Below are 24,026 nucleotides of genomic sequence, written 5' to 3'. Positions count from 1 at the left end.
ACAAATCGTCGTGTTAGATCCAGAAATCATATGGCAGGGATCACTTTAACGTCTTCTTTGGTTCTTTCGGTAAAGTCACGTAGAATGAGATGATGAAGGCCGCTTGTGTTGTGGCTGAAACATCGTGAGAATTGTATTGTGTTGTTTAATTTTATAAATTTATTATTTTATTCTCATTCTACGTGACTTTACCGAAAGAACCAAAGAAAATGAATCCTTGCAGTCACGAAAGCTTTAAATCACTTTAACGATTTAGAAGGGGAAAAAATCTGAAAATCACAGCTTTGTTTTAGAGCATGAATCAATCATTGATCAAGCTTCATATCCTTAAAAAACATCGGTCGATTTCCGTTCAATCGGACTTTGGATCGTTCAAAATATGGCGAGTCTCATTCCAGTGTTCTTTTTATGGGCAAAGCTACGCCCGATTACTCCATATATGGGGCTAAAACATTAACATAATTTATCAATCATTCTATCGCGGATTCATTGTAACCTGTTACAGCGCCTTGTGTGGCGGGTGGAGGAAGACGCGGGTGGAGGGGGTCGCGGGTGGAGGGGGTCGCGGGTGGTGGGGGTGGCGGGTGGAGGGTGAAGGGGGTCGCGGGTGGAGGGGGTCGCGGGTGGTGGGGGTCGCGGGTGGAGAGGGTCGCGGGTGGAGGGGGTGGCGGGTGGAGAGGGTGGCGGGTGGAGGGGGTGGCGGGTGAAAGGTGGAGGGGGTGGCGGGTGAAGGGGGTGGCGGGTGAAGGGTGGAGGGGGTCGCGGGTGGAGGGGGTGGCGGGTGGAGGGGGTCGCGGGGGGGACGACGCGGGGGGCACGGGCGGGGTACGGGCGGCGAGAAGGAAGTAACGAATACAGAAGACTGACGTGGTTCATTTAAGGCAGAATACTCTATTTAAAAAAAAAACTCAGTGCATATCTCGTTTTAAAGCTTTCATGACTGCAGGGATTCATATTCTTGGTTCGTTCGGTAAAGTCACGTAGAAGGATTTTTTTTTTTACCAATTAAACTATCATCATCAGGTGTGAAAACCACAGCAATATTTGTTTTAAAGTGCTGTGGTTTTCACAGCTGATGATTATTTCTTGTTTTGCAATCGAAACGTCGTGAGAATTTTATTGTTTTATTTTATTATTATTATATTATTTCCCTTCTACGTGACTTTACCGAAAGAACCAAGAATATAAATGCATATCTTTGCATTTTATTTCGTAAAAATGCAGATTACTTTTCGTGCTCCGAGGACATGATTGTGAGAAGAGTCTAACAAACTACAGCTCTCTCTCTTGTTTCCCGTTATAGAGCAAGTGGTTCTCAACTAGTCCCGTGGTTATATATTTTAAAAAAAGTTTTGCTGGCTGGCTGGCCGGCCGGACGAACGGCCACCTCCAACCACACCAACACAAAGGACACGCGCGTTGCGAATTACAAACGAATCATCAACAACCCCACCACGGCTGGCGACGTGCGCTCGTTTAGGTCCAACTTGCTGACCCCCCCTCTTACACTGTCGGGTCACGCGAGCCCCTTGGGGGGGGGGCACAGGGGTCGTCAACCCTGAAGGCTCCCAGAGGCGCGTGCGGCTCTTTCAATGACTGCTTTCGTGACGGCGTCCACGCGCATCGCGCTTCTCGATGATCTTGTGGCTGTGGGCCCCTAGCCCTCGGGACGAGGCTACGCGCATAGCGAGAATACCTCGACCCTGGTGTGCGCTGTGTTGGGACTTTGTAGGCGCGTTTAGGGGAAGGGCACCTACCTGTGGTGTACGTTGTATTGGGACTTTGTAGGCGCGTTTAGGGTATCGGTGGCTCACGCGCTGCCCTGCCGCTACTTAACCCGGCCCTGCCGAGTTCGATTCCCGCCCACGGCGAACACAAAGTGTGAGCCAGTACTGGGCACCCTCTAGGTCGACTCAGCCTCAAGAGAGCACTTGGTTAGCATCAGTAGTGGCGGCGACAAAAGTCGGTTCTGACCCCGTGTGGCAAGCCGTGCCGACCTTAATAGGTGCACGCGAGCCAGACGTCATCCCCCGAATAGGTTGTACGGCGAGAACTCGGTGGGGGTTGTGTGTACCTGTGCATTCCGGTTTTTCAGAAACGAGGCGTGTCTGACAAATTAAGTGGCGAGCGCCTCCAGTGTACGGCCACGAATCGACGTTCTCATTCTCGCGCACAAAGCGTATGAAGGAGACTTCCTCCGCCACATACTTCACACGCGCGCGCGCGCGCGCAGCCGCATGCGTTGAAACACTGGCTAGGCACGCACACTTGCACATCATAGACGGACGGCTCGCGATATACCTACGTAATGTTGAAGTGATTACGTGCACACACAGAGCGGTGGCTAGGGGGGCTACGTTACGGAATAAGGCTGCGTTCACGCGCGCGTACAAAGAAGGCAACAGCAGATGAGGGTGCTCGGTCGGCGTATCGGAGGTTATTTATGTGCGCGTGCAATTACGCGATGTGCCAACACTTGAAGAGGCTTTGAACGTCTGGACTTTTCATCTTGTAGCAGTGTACGACACACACACACACGTCTTTATACACGTACCTATACAAAGCACACCTGGTGTGTAACAACCAGCATGAAGACGACGGCTGAACCAGCTGGGCGCGAGCCTTCCGTTTTCACTTTCGACTTTCGGTGAGTTCGCACACACACACACAGAGAGAGAGATGGGCCTCGTGGAGTCGGTGGCGATCGGAGGTTCGATTTCCCTGTCAACGCAGCAGCGGTGAAAGTGATGGAAGTTGAGTGGACGACAGGGCGCGTGGTGGGGTGAAGTGTGGGTGCTGCCACCTCTTCCAAGACGTCAGGACAGCGTGGAAGAGTAGGCCAAATACCATCTCGACTCTTCATAGAACCCCCCTATAGTGGAGGCTTTTCCACCAAGCAGGAGCGCGAGAAAGCAATTTCAGGGCTGCATATTTAGCTTGTATTTTTTTAAGTTCAAGATATTTTGCTAATAAACATCATGGCCGATTTGCTCGCGACTTACGGTAATCAACCAGATTGCGCGGCCCGATCTCTCTAGATATCGCTAACTAACCACGGTTTTATCGTGGTGAACTTATTTCGTACTGTGCATGGGCTTGCATAAAGTGCTGTATGATTGGGCTGCGAGCTGGTGGCCAGGAGATGAGAGTGATGGATTGTTGAATGTGTTGATTTGTTGAGCCGCTATCCCACCCCCCTCTTATACGTGGTGGCATTTCCATACCTGTCAACCCATAACGTTTTACCCGAATTATTGACTGCCAGGTATGGATTTCTCATAGTTCTGCAAGCTTCAACCGACACGAAGTCAAAACAATTATTAATTGTGTACCGTCGCCAGCCCAACATCCCAATGCAGGCCCCTCCTGAAAATGCATTTTTGAGACTCTCTGAACCTCTCTTGAAGTGAACGAACGACTCAAAACAAGCGTCGTGCCGTTGTCTGACAATGTCCTATTTGAAGGGGAATTGCACAAGCAACCCCAATGTCAACAGGGCCCCCTCCCCTGACCTCCTTCCGTACGGCTGCTGATGTCGACGCAGAGCGACGACTACGATGTCACATTCAGGAGGAGCGGTGCATCGCTGTGATGTCTCCGTATTTTTGCGGGTCGTCTGTACGTCTGTGCGGTCCCTGTTCTGGATGATCGCGGTCGCACGACGCTGCTGGAGAGTTTTTTTTTATATTTTATTTAACATTTGTGCATCGGGTACACGCATCCTCCCACGGGTTTGCGCGTTGCCAACGAGCGACGTTGACATCAGGGGCCGTCCATAAATGACGTCACGCATCTGGGGGGGGGGGGGGGTCAGACATTTGTGACAATGTGTGACGAGGGGGAGGGGGTGATAAATGTGACGTCACATCGAAATGCGCAACTTTAAATAAATATAGACAACACGTTCTACTTAATTAAATAGACTTTTGATTTAAAGCTTTCGTGACTGCAGGGATTCATATTCTTGGTTCTTTCGGTAAAGTCATGTAGAAGGGAAACAATAAAATAATATTATTTTTATTATAATATTATTTTTTTATTATTTTATTGTTTCCCTTCTACGTGACTTTACCGAAAGAACCAAGAATATAAATAGACTTTTTAATAAATGTTTTCTCCTACATACCTACAACATCAGAGTGCAGCGCCACATTAAATACGCACTACAATGACAATAGTTTAAAACGGTTTGAAGCATGTTTTATGGTTTGGGGGGGGAGGGGGGCGGCAGAGCTTTGTGACGTCATATTTGAGGGAGGGGGGGGTCTGGCTTTTTGTGACGCCGTGTAACGAGGGGGGGGGGGTCAAAAATCGTCCAAAATCGCGTGACGTCATTTATGGACGTCCCCTCACACCACGTGCTCTTTGCACCGACTCGCCCAGCTCGCCTGCACGTGTTTTGTTGTTCATTCCTCTCTGCACACACTCTGCACAGCGCGTGCACTCGGATGCCATTAACGGTGGCCTCCTGGTTCGGACACGTGGTCTACGCCGCAGGCGTTGCGCAATGGGGAAATTGACAGACAAACCAAGAAAACAAAACGGCTTCGCAACAAACTAAAACTTCGCGTGGTGCTGGTCACGCCACCCCCCTCGTGTCGTTCCTTGCCCGGCCTTCACAGGTGCCTGCTACTCGCGAACAGCACTTGGCCACAGCAGCCTGTTACGGGCTATACGGGGGAGCTTTTGCTTTGCTTTCTGGTAGAGTGTTGGGAGCGGTGGTGCAACGGTTAGCGCTGCGCTCCGAAACCCCGCTCACGGCCAACACCGGCGACGATTATCTGAACCAGGTTCTGATACTCCCCTAGGTCGACTCAGCCTTAAAACGAGTGTCTGGTGCGGCGTGTAAACATCGCCACGAGGGAGACAAAGGCGGCCGGGCGTGTTGCTGGCCTCCCATCCCCCCTGATGTGCCTCGCCGGCCTTCATAGGTGCTCGTCGTTAACAACACTTTCCCCAACAGTCTGCTGGGCCTACATGGGGATCTTTGTCTTTGCGATTAGAGTGCACCTGGCCTGGCACAAGCGCCGTGGTGACGTCACCAGTGGCGAATGTCAACAGCAGATACTGCTGCTCATGTTGTTGTTGTTGTCGTGTAGCCCACTCACCCTTTCACGTGAGCCCTCCAACCTTGGTTTACACTCGGTGCCGGATTATCCTGGTAGCACAAGTAGCTGCACATGTGTAGTAGCAGCTACACACGTGTAGTAGCAGCTACACACGTGTAGTAGCAGCTACACACGTGTAGCAGCAGCTACACACGTGTAGTAGCTGCACACGTGTAGTAGCTGCACATGTGTAGTAGCTACTACGTGTACTACTACACATGTGTAGCTGCTACTACACATGTGTAGCTACTACTACACATGTGTAGTAGTAGCTACGGGCCCTGCACTTTCAAGGGCCCCACGCTAAATGCTTTCAAGCTATCAATTCCGGTTCAGTGATTCTGCACTTGCTCTATTACTATAGTACTAGACTGCCTTCAACTTTTATGAACGACTGGGTGTTTGAGGTTAGCGATTTGTCGTATTATCTGTCTGTATAGCAAATGAAAAAATACAATGACTTTACTGTGCAAGTAAAAAAAATGTTTTTTAATATTATGTCTTTTTTTAATAACATATGCTACAGTCTCCGTACCAGCTTAATCCGGCACTCTTTGCACTCACAGGACACAGGATGACCAACCAAGCCATCCCTAAACCTGCCAAGCACGAATTGATAAATGAATGCATGGATCGATGCGTGAATAAATGGTTGACCGCACATTCATGAATGCACGGGGATCAACGTATACTGATGTGGGTTATCAAGTCGTTGTCTGGGACACCCCTTACATCTGTCAGAGTTCCGTCGCTTACCCGGGCACCATAACGCTCCTCCGACCCTCGCCCCGTTGGCCCCCACCATCACGCCGACACCCCCCCCCCCCAGCACCCTCAACAGGGAGACCCCGCTGGAGAGGGAGGCCCGCTTGGCCGACACATTCCGGTCCCGACTGCTGCGCCTGCAAGCGCGCGGCTCCCCAGGGATTCTATCGCACTCGCTTCGCCCCAACGCCCTACTCAACCTGCAGCAGCCGCAACAGCAGCAGCTCCTGCAGCAGAGCCTGCTGACGCAGCAGGCGGAGTTCGGAGCGTGGGCGCCCTCGCTGCTCCCTCTGCCCGAGATCGGGCCACTCGAAGATGCCTTTCTGCCGTACAGCATCCTCCACGAGCTGCCCAGCCGCACCGTGGGTGTGTGGCCTCCCATCCCTGCACGTTCCCCTGCTGGGCTCTCTCTGACGAGAGTCATTGGGCCCACCCTCCTTCACCGCAGCGGGCCAGCAAAGCTTTAAATCGTGCTCGCGTTCACTAATCCTGACGCCACGCACCACCCTGGATACACTTGTGGCCAGGCCACCACGAGGGGCCGCACTTTGCCCCACCAGTGGTTTAAGTAATTGATTCATCATCATCCTCATCATCTGCCATGGTCAGGCCACCGCTGGATGAAATCCTCCCCCCTAAGCTGCCGCCACCTCTCGCGTCGTAGCGATGTAACGATCCACCTGCCCGCAAGGTTATGCCACAGTTCCGTTTTCTCAGTGGGCAAACTCCCGGATGCGTTTCATTCTTATTCTTAACCACAGGCCATCAACCCTTGTTTGGTAACGCATCATCATTACGTCAAGGCCATCATACAGCGGCCTTCACATATCCACTGCTGGATGAAGGCCTCCCCAAGCGGGCTGTGTGCCGTCTTTCATTCTCATGATACAACGATCCATCTAGTTCCAGCACACGAGCCGAATTCAATTCTCCATCTCTGCGGCACACATCTTCTCGGGCACATTTCGCTCCTCTGGCTGTTGTTATAATGGTTGCTGAAAACTCACTTCTTTAGAACTGCTTTTTGTGTTTAGTTTGTTGTCCTTCCCCCCCCGCACATTCGATGAGCACGGTTGGCTACCTACTCTGCGAAATAAGTTCTACATACATACATACTGATGAACTGGTTGTTGTTTTGATTTAAAGCTTTCGTGACTGCAGTAATTCATATTCTTAGCTCTTTCGGTAAAGTCATGTTGAAGGGAAACAATAAAATAATAAAATATATATAACAATAAAAATATATATTTTATTATTTTATTGTTTCCCTTCAACGTGACTTTACCGAAAGAGCTAAGAATATGGTTGTTGTTATAATGGTTTTCTGTAGTTGTTTTAATAGTTGCTATTACTGATTGTTGTTGCTGTTGTTTTAATGGTTGCTTTTGTACTGGTTATAATGGTTGCTGTTGTGGTTGTTGTTATAATACTTGCTATTTTACTGGTTGTTATAATGGTTGCTGTTATACTGATTGTTGTTTAATGGTTATTCTTGTTGACTTCCCATCTGTGCAGGGCGCAGACAGGCTCACTGCCTGGCCCCACGCTTCTGTGGACCACTCTCGGCCCGGATCTTCCGCTTCCCGCAGCCGAGCAGCGCCCTCCTGCGCATGGCCACCACCCCTGGAATCTCTGTCGACGGAACTATTGACGAGGAAGACGACGATCCTAGCGCAGGTGAGCAGCTCGCTGGGTGAGCGGGTCGCCGGGTGAGCGGGTCGCCGGGTGAGCGGCTCACCAGGTGAGCGGGTCGCCGGGTGAGCGGGTCGCCGGGTGAGCGGGTCGCCGGGTGAGCGGGTCGCCAGGTGAGCGGGTCGCAGGGTGAGTGGCTCACCAGGTGAGCAGCTCGCCAGGTGAGCAGCTCGCCAGGTGAACAGGTCGCCGTGTGAGCGAGTCGCCGGGTGAGCGGGTCACCAGGTGAATGGGTCGCCGGGTGAGCGGCTCGCCAGGTGAGCGGCCAACCGAGCAGGTTGCTAGGTGAGCAGCTCACCAAATGATCGGCTCACCAGGTGAGCGGGGCATAGGGATTGGCGGCTTGTGGGTTCGCAGTTCATTTTCATGTTTTCTGGGCAATGAGAGTCATTGCGGACAAGTCGTATTCCACAGTTATCCTGAAAACATTAAACAATGGGGCATTGATCCGTGCTGCCATTCCCCCCGTGTGTACCCGTGTGTCTCCTTATGCTCATGTGACCCATACCTCTCATGTTCCCACGCTCCCCTGGCTGTTCCCAAGCGGTCCCGTTCCCCCACATGACCCATGCTCCCTCGCGTCCCCGTGTCTCCGCGCGGTCCCGTAACCCCACGTCCCCCCTGTGTCCCCCGTAATCCCCATTTACCCCTCACATCTACCCCGAGTAAGCCTCGTGCGCCCATCCAATCTTCCCGCGTTCCCTTCCTCCTCCTCCTACTCCCTCCCTCCCTGCCTGCACCAGTGGACGCGGGCGTGGTGAAGCAGCTGGCGTTCCTGGCGCCCTCGGAGCGCCTGCACGCGGTGCGCAGTCTGACGCTGGCGCTGGCGACGCGGCGCCGTTACCGCCTGCAGGCCATCACCGAGACGGCGATGTGGAGGGGCCGCCCCGACACCAAACTGGAAGCCCTGCAGGCGCGGACGGGGACCCTCGTCCAATCGGTGCGCCATCGCCAATCCGCCAAGCGCTGCCCAGCACGGGAGGGGTGGGGGGGGGGGGTGGAGAGGGGCAGGTGGCACGGAGCAGGACAGAATCGGAATCAGAATCTTTGAGTCGACTGGAGGAGCCTTTTCACAGATTGTATAATAAGGGGCACGGGGTCAGAGCGTTACAACACCAGACAAGGAGAGGTCGCCTCATCGCCACAATGGACGTCCGCTCCTTCGGCGTGCCGCCCCCCCCCTTCCCCGACTTTGACTGTCGCTCCGTCGTTAGTCTCGGCCAGCGGACGGGCATCGGTCCCTGTCTGGCCACGGCACGTATGGTCCAAAGGCCACTTGCTTTTCGTCAGTATGACCTCGCTAACTCGTGTTTGCGCTCTTCATCCGCGCGCTACTCTTCGGCGTAGTTTCGAGCGTGCGCCTCTCCGTGGTTATTTGCGCACTCTTCACCCATTGTTTTCGCACCGGCCACATGGTCACTTACCCGAGCATATAATAATAATAATCCAGAGAATACAGTCATGAAACTCACAAACTTCCCTACCCCCTGCTGCCCATTTTCTGCACCCTTGCCCGCTGGCTGCCCTCTTGCTGCTGCCCATTGCTGCCTTACACCTTGTCTCTCCTCTTGGCTACTCCTTTCGCTGCCCTCCCCTCGCCGCCCTCCCCTCGCCGCCCTTCTCCGTGGCAGCTGGTGCAGTCTGCCCAAGACTGCGTGTCACTGGTGACGAGGCCCCTCGCCCCATGGCACACGAGCCTGCGCGAGGTGAGCGGCCGCTTCGGCACGGGGGTGAGCTCCTACTTCACGCTCATCCGCACGCTGCTCGCCTTCAACCTCCTCGCCACCGTGCTCTTCACCGCCTTCCTCGTCACGCCGCAGCTCCTCGTGCGGGCGCACGGCGACGCCGGCGGGCAGGAGGACGAGGAGGGAGCCGGGACAAGTGCCCGTGGCAACGGGACCCGTGGAAACGTTTCCCGTGAGAATGTCGCTCGTGGGAATGGGACTGGCCCGGTCGCCTTCACCGGCCTAGAGCTGCTCACGGGCACGGTGAGATGCGATGACGACGACGATGGTGGTGGTGTGTTATTGGTGGTGGTGCTGGTGTGATATTGGTGGCACACTCGAGGCAGTGGCAGCGCACGCCTGTAATTTGGCACACTGGAGGCAGTGAGGCAAGGCCGTAGCCATGGAGTTAAGATTGGGGGGGACCAAATCTTCCAGGGTGTCTGGGGGTCCCAACCCATAATAATATAATTTGAAAACTAATTTCCTGCCTAAAATATTAAAAAAGTCACTATAATGTATAATAGTGTATTGTATTAAATTGCTCTGTTTTTACTTTTTTACCACTTGTTTCATTGTATGTAATGGCAGAGATTAGGGTTAATAAAGTACAATCATAACTACAATCATATAAACAGGAATCTATGCATTGATTTATATGAAGACAAGTCCAGATATTGTGGCCAAGGTTTAGCAAATTGTTGTTTTTATTTACATAGCATAGCCAATTTTTTTTAGTAATATATTGGGGGGGACATTTTGTGCATATTTGAATATTGGGGGGGGATGTGTCCCCCCCAATAAATTTTATAATTGCGGCCTTGCAGTGAGGGTTTGCGGTTTGCACACAAATGTTATGAAACTCCCTTTCCGTGGGCATTGAAGAGGAGCCACACCCTGGCTTGCGAGGAGAAGGCGGTATCCAGCAACAATGTGGGCTCCATTTGTTCCATCTGTATGGGATGGAGTATTTCTCCCTCGCACGGGTGGATTCTCTCCAGGTGCTCCAGTTTTCTACACCTTAATATGTAGCGGACCGCAGCGCTTGGGAAATTGTTGGCAGTGCAGGCTCATCGTGAGGTTGCCTACCCCGCTCATCCATAATTCCTTCTTTGAAGCATTCTCTCTCTCTCTCTAAGAGAGTGACGGGATACTGTGTGGCAGCAGAGATGCAGCGTTTACAAGTTGAATATTATTATTATTATTATTCACGTGGTGGTGGGCTGCAGTGAGTCCATGACGATCAGATTGAAAGAGGTTATTGAGGAGTGTGAGGTTTTTTTGTTGTCTGTTCTCTGGGTCCTCCGGGTTTTTTCTAAGAGTTTTCCCTCTGCATTTTAGAAACATGCATTTGGGGTATATGGCTGCTATACATTAATAATAAAGGTTTTTGGGTTAGATTGCGTTATTTATAAATGTGTCGTAACCCTCCACCACCCGACACGGCCAAACAGTAAAAAATGTGTCACGTTTACAAAGGACAAATAGTTCACTACTTTAGCCCACCGGTGTGTTGAAGAGTGAATTAACATCATTTAAAATTTGAGTACGACGTTTCGCTGGTAATTACATCCAGCATCATCGGGCAATTCGCCAGAATGGTAAAGCCCTCACTCACTTGCTCCCGTGTTGAACTGCTATACATTCCCACTATTAAGCCATTTCGTTGAGCTATCAATTGTGGCCAGGTCGCTTCTGAAAAAGAGCTTTACAGTAGTCCCTTGCTGAACAGTGACATGGGTTAACATTTTTTCGGTTAACGTTTCACCTCCTATAGGACCCCCCATGGTTTCGACTAACGTAAACATTTTGATAACGGCCATGTTTAAATTATGCACGTGGGCGCCAATTTTGGCCAATCCGAGTGCTTGTAAGTGGGGCTGACCATGCCTCGACCAATTAGTGAAGCTCATTTATGAGAATTTAGACTTAGACTGATTTGGTTTAAATTACGGTTTTTTTTGGCAGTGGAAACGGCTCTCTTGCAGATCCATGTCATTCCTATATTCGATATTTTGGTTCACAATAGTTTTCATGGAACGGATTGAAAACCTCAACCGAGGGACGACTGTATAACTCAAGTGGGCCTTACTTGGTAAATTTTTAAATAGTATAATAGTCTCAGATCTTGCACAGTGGAACTTGCATAGTGAAAGCCCAAGAGCATGTCTTACATTAATTAAAATGGTCAGGTGCCCTGATCAGTACAACAGTAGCCATTGTAACAACAACCAGTACCACAGTAACCATTGTAACAACAACCAGTACCACAGTAACCATTGTAACAACAACCAGTACAACAGTAACCATTGTAACAACAACCAGTACAACAGTAACCATTGTAACAACAACCAGTACAACAGTAACCATTGTAACAACAACCAGTACAACAGTAACCATTGTAATAACAACCAGTACAACAGTAACCATTGTAACAACAACCAGTACCACAGTAACCATTGTAACAACAACCAGTACCACAGTAACCATTGTAACAACAACCAGTACAACAGTAACCATTGTAACAACAACCAGTACAACAGTAACCATTGTAACAACAACCAGTACAACAGTAACCATTGTAATAACAACCAGTACAACAGTAACCATTGTAACAACAACCAGTACAACAGTAACCATTGTAACAAGAAATAGTACAACAGTCTATACGTATGTTGGACTTCTTTCGCACCGTACGTAGACCAACCGTGCTAATCGGAGGTGCGGTGGAAGGATGATGACAATGGTGTGGACCAATCAGTTTCAAGGACAATGCATATATTATCATAGTATGTTTTTTGTTGGCATTTTGACTGCAGGTATTGTGGTTAATGCAGACATGAATCTCGATTTAAAGCTTTCGTGACTGCAAGGATTCATCTTCTTTGGTTCTTTCGGTAAAGTCACGTAGAATGAGAATAAAATAATAAATTGATAAAATAAAATAACACAATAATATTCTCACGACGTTTCGGCCACAACACAAGCGGCCTTCATCAGGTGAAGGGGACGAGACTGTCTGGAGGACAGCGCTGGAGTGAGAAAGCCACGCTGAGATCACGACCTTTAAGCTGTGTGAGAAGAAACAAAGCGCCCTCAACTTTATCAACGTCGTGAGAATATTATTGTGTTATTTTATTTTATCAATTTATTATTTTATTCTCATTCTACGTGACTTTACCGAAAGAACCAAAGAAGACGGACATGAATCCTTGTAAAAAGGTTTCAGTTTTGTTGCCAGAAAAAAGGGGAAAACCCTATTATTAAATGGTGATGATGCTATGGTTTCCCTGTGTGATTATTTTGCGGGGCTCTTGTTTGGTGGGGGGGGGGGGGGGGGGGCAGGGCGCTTTCACCCACAGCTCCTTCTACTACGGATTCTACTCCAATGAGACGCTTAGCTGGTGGACGAGCGGCGGGGAGGGGGCCTCGGCCGCCAACGCGACTGGGCCCCGGGGGTCCCCGGCGCCACGGACGGAGGACCCCTCCTACAACATGCAGCTCGCGTATCTCTTCACGATGGTGGCGTACCTGCTCACGTGCGTGTTCGTGCTGCTGTGCTGGTGAGGACGTTGCGCGGGAGCCGTGCGCATGCGTGGGCGTGTGCCTGCGTGAGTGTGCGGCAGTCGTGCCTGGCGTGCTGTTGGTCGCAACACCCCCCGTTCGTGTGCCGTTTCCGGCCTTCGTAGGTGCCCGATAATAGCGCTTGCCCCAACAGAATGTTGAGGCTATTCGGGGGGTCTTCATCTTTTTGGAAGTCGTGCGAGTGGGGAGCGGCGGCATAGTGTCTAGCGCACTGCGCTACACACCCGGCGGTCTGAGTTCGAGATGTTATCTCCCTCGCCTAGTATGCAGGAGGTCGTGGGTTTGATCCCCACTCCTGATGATGCCTGTTGTATATCTGGAGTTCACGTGTCCTGTCTCCCCGTGGTGGCCTCGTTGATTTTACCCCGGGTCCTCCTCTGGTTTTGCAATAAATTGCGACGTGCGATGATGATATCAGCCACGTCGATGATGAGCTATCATCATATGTGGCCAGGTCACTTACAAAAAGAGCTCGTAGCTCAGTGGGCTTTACCTGGTGAATACAATTCAGATCTATTTGGCGTTTGAATATCTTTACACCTCCTATATCCTATATCCTTTGCTGGAAGGAGGGTAAAGCCTGTCATTTTTGTTCATCTTGATAGTGGCACGAAAAAGGGTCTCCCGTAAATCCGAGGGAAACCTGAAGTCTTGCTGTGGGTGTGGTCCCACCGGCACCTGGGGTCACCGTGCCAGCGTGCGTTCGTGTGACCCCCAGGCTGGGCCGGTCGTTCAGCGAGAACTACCTGCGCGGCGGTGAGATCGGCTTCTACTCGCGCAAGGTGTTCACCGGCTGGGACTTCGCGCTGACGAGCAGCAGGGCCGTGCACGTGACCCGCCGCAACATCGGCACCTTCCTCAAGGTGAGCAGAGCTCGACTCATGGTGACCATAGGTCAACTCAAGGTTGCCAGAGGTCATAAAAAGGTTGCCAGAGGCCAACTCAAGGTTGCCAGAGGCCAACTCAAGGTGGTCAGAGGCCAACTCAAGGTGGTCAGAGGCCAACTCAAGGTTGCCAGAGGTCAACTTAAGGTGGTCAGAGGCCAACTCAATGTGGTCAGAGGTCAACTCAAGGTGGTTAGAGGTCAACTCAAGGTGATCAGAGGTCAACTCAGGGTGGTCAGAGCTTCCTTAATGTGTCGCCAAGCTTTATACAGCACTCTGCCATCACTCCATACAGAAACAAAGAAAAAGATTCCCCATATCGCCTTTAATGGACTGTTAGGGCGCTGTTAGCGAGCACCTATGAAAGCCAACATGGCACGTGGCAGGGTGGGTGGACAACACCACGCCCGGCTGTCTTTGTCCCCACTGTGGCGATGTTTACACACCACACCATGTACGCATTTTAGGCTGAGTCGACCGTGTGGAAGCGCAGGAACGGTTCTGATAACTGGTGTTGGCCACGAGCAGAAATGGAAATCGGGTCGACGGGCTCGTCGCACAGCTTTCCAACCACTACACGACCGCTCCCCACGGAAACCAATACCCGCCAATCGCCACCAAGTGACGGTGACGTCACCACCACAGCTGCGTTGCGTTGCCTTCCCCTTGTTTGCTCCCTCCTCCCCACCCTCCCCCTGCCCCTCCAGGAGGTGCTCGCCGAGGGGGCGCGCCGGAACCGGGGCAGCCCGCGGGCACGCTGGAGCCGCCGGCTGCTGGCCCGAGCGCCCACCTGGCTCCTCTCCATGGCGCTCGCAGCCGGCTCGGCGGCCGGGTTGCATTTCCTCTGCCAGAGCGCCGACGCGGTGAGACCCCGGCGCCGCTTTTCCACCGCACAACCGAGCCGTGCCGGGATGCCGTGGCCAGGGCGCGCCGTGCAGTGGGCCGAGCAGGGCCACGGTTGTCAGATGGTCGACAGGATTGCCAGACAGGCGCGGTAGCGGTGGTGGATGTGACTATGGTGGTGGGGGCTGATGGAGTGCGCGTGGTAGTGGTTGTGTTGGGGAGCGGTAGTTTCACGGTTAGCGTGCCGCGCTACGAACTCGGCAACCCGGGTTCGATTCCTGCTCACGGCCAACACCAGTGACTATTATCTGAACTGGTCCTGGGCCTCTCCTAGGTCGACTCAGCCTCAAATGAGTACCTAGTACGATGTGTAAACATCGCCACTGGGGAGACAAAGGCGGTCGGGCGTGGTACTGGCCACCCACCCCCTCGTGTACCGTTCCGGCCTTCATAGGTGTTTGCAAACAGCACTTGCCCCTACAGTTTGTTAAGGCTATACGGGGGATCAGTGTCTTTGTTGGTCGTTGTCCGAGTTAGATTTCCGCTCGCAGCCAACACCAGTGACGATTATCTCAACAGGTCCTGGCTCTCTACGAGGTTGACTCAGCCTCAAATGAGTACCTGGTGCGATGTGTAAACATGACCACAAGGGAGACAAAGGTGGTCACGCTTGGTGCTGGCCACCCACCCTCTCGTGCTGTGCCGGCATTAATAGGTGCTCGCTTGCCGCACTTGCCCCACTTATATGTTAAGGCCACATGGGGGATCTTTGTCTTTTCTTTGTTGGTCATCGTGGTGGCACATTGGTGGCGATGAAGATCGCTGTGGTGTTGAGGGCAGTGGTTGTGGTGGTGGTAATGAGAGTGACAACAGAGAGAGTGGACTTGGTGGTGATGGTGACAGTGGTGGCAGATTGATGGTGGTTTTGTCAGAGGTAATCGTGGTTTTATGAAGGTGATGGTGCTGTTTGTGATGATAGTGGTGGAGACGGTGTTGGTGGTGGTTGTGATGAAGGCTGCTAATATTGTGGGTGTATTAACCGAAGATTCGCGCCATCTGCTTTACATTGGACAGTCAATATCCCGCAATGTTATTCGAAAACGAATATGCCATCTCTACTGGCATCACTGTCCAATTTTTGGAATTGTTTACCCACAAACTTGGGAATTTTTTGCCCACAAATTGCTCAATTTGGATGACACCGAGCAATCAATGCCCCCCCCCCCCCCCCCCCGTGAAAACTTGGCAGGACTCTCCTGAAAACGATTTACGAGACTCAGTGAGGCATTCCCAGGTAAACAAGGATAGTAATAATAATGATAAATAACGAAAGCCTTGCTCAAAAAGAACTGCTCAAATGGCACATGTAGTTACAAAGGATCAATCTCCACATTGACGGAGCGCGGGATACATCGCTCCCATCCCTCTCTCTCTCCCATATCTCCCCTCTCTCTCCCATCCCTCTCTCCCCTCTTTCTCTACGAATTTATCTCTCTCTCTCCCCGTCCTGTCTCATCGACCGCCACAGCTGGAGCGGCGGGGCGAGGCGCTGTGGCTCGAGGTGTCGCTGCTTCTCGTGCCGGCGGTCGCCTGCCTGGTGAACACGCTGCTGCCGCCCGTCTTCACGACCCTCACGCACCTGGAGGGCTATCACAGCCCGCGGCACGGCGTCTACGCCAGTGTCGGACGGTAAATGCGCGAGCGCACGCACAGAACTGCGCACGCACACGCGGTACCGCTGTGGTAAACGCGCACGGGGACGTGAGACCGGGTGTGAACGGATAGCGTCCATTTTTTCACGTATGTGATGTTGAACTTCTTTTCGCACCGTACGTAGCCAACCACGCTACTGAGAGGTGCGTGGGAAGCATAATGAACTGAACACAAAAAAAAACTGTTCTAAAGAAATGAGTTTTGAACCTATATTTAAAAGTGCATAGCTACAGTGGCTTCCTAATGTCGGTCCAGACGGCCGCAGAAGCGCATCTGAAAGCGCGCGCGATGCAGTAACCATCTTTGTGCGACGGTTAGCCAAAAACCACTGTGAGGATGTGGCGGGAACAACGGAGTTTAAGTTGATTTTGTTTAACTCGGGCGAGAAATGAAGAGACCAGGATAGAGCCTTATTGGCAAGTGAGTGACCCGCGTCGCCAAACTGACAAAAGCAGAACAACATTAAGTACAGCAACGAAGCAATTACAAAAATAAAAAAATAAAAACGCAAAACCCGGTGAAACCTAACCCTGTCGCTCGCTGCAGGAACCTGCTGCTCAAGGTGTCTCTGCTGGCCGTGCTGTGCTACGATTGGCTCCAGCGCTCGCCCGTCCCACACAGCGAGGTAGGCGCTCCGCACGCGTGGCACACTCCGTACGTGCGACCATACATACACTTGTGTGTGTGTGTTTGTATATAAATGTTTGTATATGCAGTCAGTCCCCACTGAACGCGGTCGATGTGTTCCTAAAAAGGGCCGCGCTAAAGCGTTATACGAAAGCTATTTCCCCATTAAATAATGTAAGCTTGGCAAGATGCGATGTACGCACGCAGAGTGACATGCGCGCGTTGCCGTATCACTCCGCGTACCGTATCGCTGTGCCGCTCAGCCACGAAGCTCAAGAAAGTAGTTCGTTATCGACTGCTCAGAAACCGCGTTATAACGGGGTGCACGTTCGGCGTTACAACGGCATGTGTGTTCGCTGTTATAACGGTTTGTGTTCGGCGTTATAACGGGGTACACATTCGGCGTTATAACGGTTTGTGTTTGCTGTTATAACGGTGTGTGTTCCGCGTTATAATGGGGTACACATTCCGCGTTATAACAGTGTGTGTTTGGCGTTATAACGGTTTGTGTTACGCGTTGTGCAAAAAGTGTTCCTGAATGGATGAACTGCGTTATAGATGTATGTATCTTTACAACGCTGTTGAGTTGATGCCCTGGTGCCCAAAACGTTAAGCGGCCGGCAAAAAAAAGCACCAAAAAAAGTTGTAATAAAACATAAGAGTTGTTGTAAGAGTTTGGGGAAAATAGACGGTATGGGAAGGAATTCCAAAGTGGAGCGTTGCGAGAGGAGCAGCAGAAGGAGGAGTGTTGTCACCTGTAGTGTGGTCAAACGCAGTGCGGTATGAGACTGTCTGCCCATTGTTTACGTACTCCCCGAAATTCTTCAGAATCCTTTAATCACCGAAGACTCTTTACACTACCGTGAGACTGGTATCATCTATATTTAGGTTTTCCTGGTGATATAAAAGATACATCGATATTACATTATATTCTTGGTTCTTTCGGTAAAGTCACGTAGAAGGGAAACAATAAAATATATATTTTTTATTTTATTGTTTCCCTTCTACGTGACTTTACCGAAAGAACCAAGAATATGAATCCCTGCAGTCACGACAGCTTTAAATCAAAAAATGTTATTACATTATTATCATTTTAGGCTGAGTCGACCGTAAGGAAGGCCCAGTCCAGATTCGGACACAAATCAACATTAGTGTTGTGCGTGACCAGGAGTCGAACCACGGTGGCTGGGCTCATATGCAACGCGCTCATTCATCACCGCTGCACCACACATACAGTACTCGCGGACACACACGCACACCAGGTATCCTCGCAATGCATATAGCCTGGGGTTACGGGACCGACAGAGCGGAACAGGGGACAGGAATAACCTATCGGACCGCAAGTGGCCAGCCGGAGACTGAGTGTAGGCATTCCTGGACCAGCACATGGCATCACGTGATTATCCCTGGATGGATAATGGGCTGTATAGCGGCTTGGTGACTCGCCGACCAATACAACTACTTTTTTATTTTTTTTATTTTGCCAGGTAAAGCCCACTTGAGCTATACAGCTCTTTCAGAAGTGGCCTGGCCACTAAATGATAGCTCAACAAAAGTGGCTTATCACGTGGACATTTTCTAGCAGTCCTATACTCTAAACGCATGTCTCTAAATGCGTGAAGGAATAAAATCAGAGGACCCGGAGAAAAATCCACGCGACCATAGGAAGAGAGAGAGACATGCAAACTCCAAATATACAGGCATCAGGGTCGGGATCGAACCCACAACCTCCTGTATACCAGCCGAGGGAGTTAACATCTCGCCACCGTGGCACCCAACACGCTTCCATTCATCGGCGGTGTTCCCCTCTTCCACACCCAGTGCTGGGAGACGCGGCTCGGCCAAGACCTGTACCGCCTGGTGGTCATGGATTTCATCTTTTCACTCCTGGGAACGTTCTTCATCGAGTTCGTGTGGCGGTGAGTCAGGATGTGGTGGTTGCTCTGCAGCTGATGCCATGGGAGTCGTTTTTAGTGGGCTGTGCGGGTCTGCGATGTAGATGACCAGTCTGTTGCAAGATTCCGCTGGTGAGGCCCACTGGGCGAAGCAGCTATCTAAGGATTGTCTGGAGTGGCGGCAGTCACAGGACATCACAGCGTGGGAATGTGTAAACTGACGAGAAAAAAGATATATATTATTTTCGTAAGACATGCCACCGACACAAACAAAGACAGAGATACCCCACATAGCCTTCACAGACTGTCAGGACAAGTGCTATTAGTGAGCACCTATGAAGGCCGGTACAGTACATGAGGTGGCCAGCATCACGCCCGGCCGCCTTTGTCTCCCTCGTGGCGATGTTTTTACACATCGCACAAGGTACTCATTTGAGGCTGAGTCGACCTATGGGAGGCCCAGGACCACTTAAAATAATCGTCACCAGTGTTGGCTGTGAGCGAGAATCGAACTCGGATCACTGGGTTTGTAGCGCAGCACGCGAACCGTTACACCACAGCTCCCCACACACACACACACATGTACACACACGTAACTCATGCACACAGATATTCACACACAAGCGGACACACACACAAATACATCTCCTCAGAGACTCCATCTGTATTGGCAATTGCTGTTAGCGAGCACTCATTAAGGCAAACGCGGCGCAGGTGTGGCTAGCACCATGCCCGGCCGCCTTTGTCTCCCCAGTGGTGATGTTTTCAGACCGCACCAGGTAATTATTGAAGTCAACGTACAGGTAGGCAAACTGGATTTGGTGCTTTCGTGACTGCAGGAATTAATCTTTGTTTTTTTCGGTAAAGTCACGTAGAAATAATAAACAATTAAATTACCTACACAAACAGGTAGGCCTCCACTTAGAGCAATGGTTCTTAACCTGGCGTGCACGCACCTCCTGGTGGTGCGAGACATACCAGGTTTTTTTTTAGAAGGTAAATCATCGAAACACAAATGAAGCATGGGCACGTAAGTACAACTTACTTTGTTTCATCAAGCCCTGTGTATGTATTAACATTATAAAAAAAAAATACGATTGAGAACCAAAGGGGTGTGATGCTGCAGTGAAGGTTCGGAACCACTGCTTTTAGAGCCACCATTCAGAGAAGCTGCCTCTGATTATGGGGGGCACACAGTGGGCATGTGAGTGGTGTGGGGGCATGGCTGTTCATGTGGGGGACACATTCCTCCGTCCTATTGTCTGACCACTGAACCATTAAACAAAAAAAAGAGATTTTACCAGGTAAGGCCCACTGAGCTGTGTTGCTCTTTTTCACAAGTGACTTGGCCTCAAATAATAGCTCAACGAAAGTGGCTTGTCACGTGGAAATTTACAGCAGCCAAATACTCTAAACGCGCGATGTTTATAAATGTGGATAGAAAAACCAGAGGACCCGGATTAAAAAAAACAAAACATGCGACCACTGGGAGAGAGACATGCAAACTCCAAATATACAGGCGTCAGGATCAGGATTGTGCACTCGCAATCTCCTGCATACCAGGCAAGAGAGTTAACATCTCGCCGCCGAGAGACCCCCGACCCCCCTCCTTGTCCATTACCCTCTTCTGCTGCCTGCGTCCCACAGGTTGCTTCTGTCGTCATCATCGTCGTCGTCGTCATGCAGGGGGAAGAGTTCGTCCGAGCCGGAGCAGCAAGGGTCTCACAAGCCCGAGTTTGACATCGCGAGGAACGTGCTCGACCTCATCTACGGACAAACGCTCGCGTGGTTCGAACCCAACCCCCTACACACCCACCAGAGACCTCCTTCCGCTGCCGTGCGGTGGACGTTGCTAGCGGTTACGAGACGTCGATACCGGCGTTGTTCAAACGGGGGGGGGGGGGGGAAATCGGTGTCGCGGCAGAGGGAGGTGGTTTATGTCACCCCTAACGCTCTCGTGTCTTTGTATATTGAGCACCTGGTGCGTTGTGTAAAGCAAAGCATCGACACTGGGAAGACAAAGACGGCCGGGCATGGTACGCCCCTACCACCGCCCCCTCATGCGCTGTGCGGGCGTTCGTAGGTTCTGGACTAATAGCACTTCCCCCAACAGTCTGTTAAAGGTCATACAGGGGACCTTCATATTCTGTGTGTTCATGTGCATCAAGTGTATTATATTCAGCTGGTTCAGGAACAGTCGACCCAGTAGGCAAACTAGGTGAGGCGCAGGGTCCGCCTTGTGGTAACTTTCAGGCTCGATCCTCCTCTGTTTACTTTTTTACATCTAAAATACCTGGTTGCAGAAAACTACCCCTGATCCACTCGCTGTTATCAAGATCTTCCTTCAGCAAGACGCCTGCTCTCCCTGTCGCTCCGCAATACCGGTGTGCCTTGATGAAGCGTGGTGTGTGCAGCGCCGGTTGAGTCGCTCACCTATTAAGGCGTTGACGACTCTGTTACACAAGGATGACGCCTTAATCTAGCAGTGTGCGGAAAATGGCTAAATGTGGTGATAATCATGAGGAATTCATCTCAACAGTGGTGTACATAAATGCTGAGAGTAATGTTGGTGATTATGATCGTGATGGTCTGATTGATCATGTCGCCATTTTCACTACCGCCACCACCACAATCATCACCATCGCCTCTTAGCGGTGACCTCGGCAGAGACCTGCTGACCTTCGTCGCGACCCCTTTCGTCTAGGCTCGGCATCTTCTTCGCTCCCCTGCTGCCGCTGGTGCAGCTGATCAAGCTGATCATCCTCTTCTATGTCAAACGGGTGAGGGCTGTGGAGCGAGGGGGATTTCCATGGACAGCACCAAGGGCTCACTGCGACAGCTCGGGAGGTTTTTACACTATAAACTAATATATTTTTTTATTTTACCAGGAAAGATCCACCGAGCTGTACAGCGCTTTTTCAGAAGCGACCTGGCCACAAACGATAGCTCAACAAAGCGGCTTATCACGTGGAAATTTATAGTAGCCAAATACTCTTAAAATAATTTTTCTGAATGTGGAGGGAAAACCAGAGGAGCCCGGAGAAAAATCCACAGGGAGAAAGACATGCAAACTCCAAATATACAGGCGTTATGGTCGGCATCGACCCCACGACCTCTTGTATACCAGGCGAGGCAGTTAACATCTCGTCACCATAGCGCTATGAGGAGGCTGGGCGGCCCACAGGTCAGGGTGCTGAGCCGGCACCACCGATATCCTGGGTGTTGGAATTAATGTTTGACCCCCACCCCCACTCTCCCACGCAGAGAAGCCTCTACCTCAACTGCCAGCCACCCACCAAACCCTGGCGTGCCTCTCAGATGTCCACCATCTTCCTGCTCCTGCTCTTTTTCCCGTCGTTCTTCAGCGTCGTGGCGGTGGTGGCGGTCACCATGTGGACGTGAGTTCGCCCCGCTCGCTCGAAAACGATACAAGGCGACGTGTAACGGGGATGGCCGCGCCGAGGTCGCGCGAAGCGGGAGGCTCTTGCCAACGCTTAGAATTCTAATCGAAAATTCAGACATAAAGGGGTAAATTCCAAAAAAAAATAATGGCTGCCAGTTTTTGTCCATAATTACAGACATGTTGATTTTTTTCTGGTGAAAAAATATGAAATTTTCCAGTTTTCTTTTAAAATATACATGTTGAACATCTTTCGTACCATCTCTAGCCAACAGTGCTAATCGGAGGTGTCTCCTCGCCGTCTCTTCCCCTCCCCCGTGCCTCCTCTCCGTCTCTTCCACCTTGCCCACATCTCTCCCATCTCGGCACGTGCGCTGTCTCTCCACCGCAGGCGTGAACCTTCTCCGGGGTGCGGGCCGTTCCGCGGGCTCCCGCTGGCCTACGACGCTGTGCGGCGCTGGGCCGCGTCGCTCCCCTTCGGCTCGGCGGCAATCGCCTGGATCTACCACAACCTCGTCGAGAGCCCAATCTTCTTCTTCGCGGCAACAAGCCTCGTGTTGTGAGAGCGCGTGCATGTGTGTCCGTCCGTGTCTCCCATGTCTGAACCCGTTCTGGGCCTCCCCTAGGTCGACTCAGCCTGGTGTGGTGTGTAAACATTGCCACTTGGTAGACAAAGGCCGCCGGGCGTGGTGCTGGCCTCCCACCCCCTCATGTGCCGTGCCGGCCTTCATGGGTGCTCGTCGTTAACAACACTTTCCCCAACAGTCTGCTGAGGCTATATAGGGGATCTTTGTCTTTGCGAGTAGAGTGCACCTGGCCTGGCACAAGCACCGTGGCTGCCACCTTAAATGGCAAATGGTGGCTGTTATTGCCTTTGGGGAAGCAGTAGTGCAGTGATTAGAATACTGTGATATGAACTCTGCAACCCGAGTTTGATTCCCACCAATGGCCAACACTGGTGCCGAATACCTGAATCGCTCCTGGGCCTCACCTAGGTCGACTCAGCCTTAAATGAGTACCTGCTGTGGTGTTAACATTGCCACTTAAAAGACGAAGGCGGCCCGGGAGTGGTGCTGGCCACCCACCTCGTGTGCCGTGCCGGCCTTCATAGGTGCTCGCTAACACAGCACTTGCCCTTCAGTCTGTTAAGGCTACACGGGGGATATGTTTGTTAGTCTGTGTGCCGGTGTCCTTAATAGGTGCTCACGAACCGCACTTGTGTTTGTGTGTACGATCAGATTGATCATCTACATCAACGTACAGATTTTGGCCGCGCAGAGGCACGTGATTGAGCTGCTGCAAGCGCGCATTGAGCACGTGCGTAATAACACACACGAAGATCCCTCCATCAGAGTATAGTGCCAGTGCCGTTAGTGAGCACCTATTAAGGCCAGCATGGAGTGAACTAAACTTTTAATTTTACCAAGTAAGCCCCACTGAGCTACATAGCTCTTTTTCAGAAGCGACCTGGCCACATATGAAAGCTCAACAACGTGGCTTATCGAGTAGAAATTTAGAGCAGCCATTCTCTAAATGTCCATCGTCACCACGGCTGGCCACTTTTGTCTGCGCAATGCTGCTTGGGATGGACGTGTCAAGGCTAGAAGGGACGATAATGACAAGAGTGGTAGCCAGAGTGTACTAATATAAAATTAGAATCCGTCTAGGTTTTCAATAAAACATTTTGCTATTTTTTTCGGCACGCCTTTATTGTTGTGCGTTCTCGAGTCGCGATACCATTTAGACTCCAACCATTTTGAAGGTGTAATCATTGTGGCAGGACACTCCTG

At 51.3% G+C, this 24,026-nt stretch overlaps 1 protein-coding gene across 3 annotated transcripts in view; it reads left to right on the top strand.

Moving 5' to 3' along the window:
- The first annotated feature begins 1,633 nt into the window (after nt 1-1,633).
- LOC116946226 (transmembrane channel-like protein 6) overlaps nt 1,634-24,026 on the top strand; it is a 23,177-nt gene continuing 784 nt past the window's right edge. Inside the window, exons 1-17 of one of the 3 annotated variants that reach the window (XM_076069899.1) lie at nt 1,645-2,647; nt 5,938-6,239; nt 7,389-7,550; nt 8,309-8,505; nt 9,197-9,271; nt 9,386-9,553; nt 12,635-12,852; nt 13,593-13,737; nt 14,466-14,621; nt 16,130-16,290; nt 16,861-16,939; nt 18,763-18,860; nt 20,484-20,624; nt 21,541-21,616; nt 22,101-22,234; nt 22,628-22,795; nt 23,475-23,553. In XM_076069899.1, coding sequence (XP_075926014.1) covers nt 2,589-2,647; nt 5,938-6,239; nt 7,389-7,550; nt 8,309-8,505; nt 9,197-9,271; nt 9,386-9,553; nt 12,635-12,852; nt 13,593-13,737; nt 14,466-14,621; nt 16,130-16,290; nt 16,861-16,939; nt 18,763-18,860; nt 20,484-20,624; nt 21,541-21,616; nt 22,101-22,234; nt 22,628-22,795; nt 23,475-23,553 — 2,418 coding nt within the window. In that variant the 5' untranslated portion in view covers nt 1,645-2,588. Of the gene's footprint in view, nt 2,648-5,937; nt 6,240-7,388; nt 7,551-8,308; nt 8,506-9,196; nt 9,554-12,634; nt 12,853-13,592; nt 13,738-14,465; nt 14,622-16,129; nt 16,291-16,860; nt 16,940-18,762; nt 18,861-20,483; nt 20,625-21,540; nt 21,617-22,100; nt 22,235-22,627; nt 22,796-23,474; nt 23,554-24,026 lie in introns of all 3 variants that reach the window. The other 2 variants (XM_032961226.2, XM_032961227.2) reach the window with 2 other exon arrangements.

The sequence above is a fragment of the Petromyzon marinus genome, chromosome 26, assembly GCF_048934315.1.
Source record: "Petromyzon marinus isolate PM22_M1 ecotype Great Lakes invasive population chromosome 26, UKy_Petmar_22M1.pri1.0, whole genome shotgun sequence".
Taxonomy (NCBI): Eukaryota; Metazoa; Chordata; class Hyperoartia; order Petromyzontiformes; family Petromyzontidae; genus Petromyzon; species Petromyzon marinus.
Note: the sequence above shows the minus strand (reverse complement) of the source record. Positions and strands in the feature narration are given on the sequence as shown.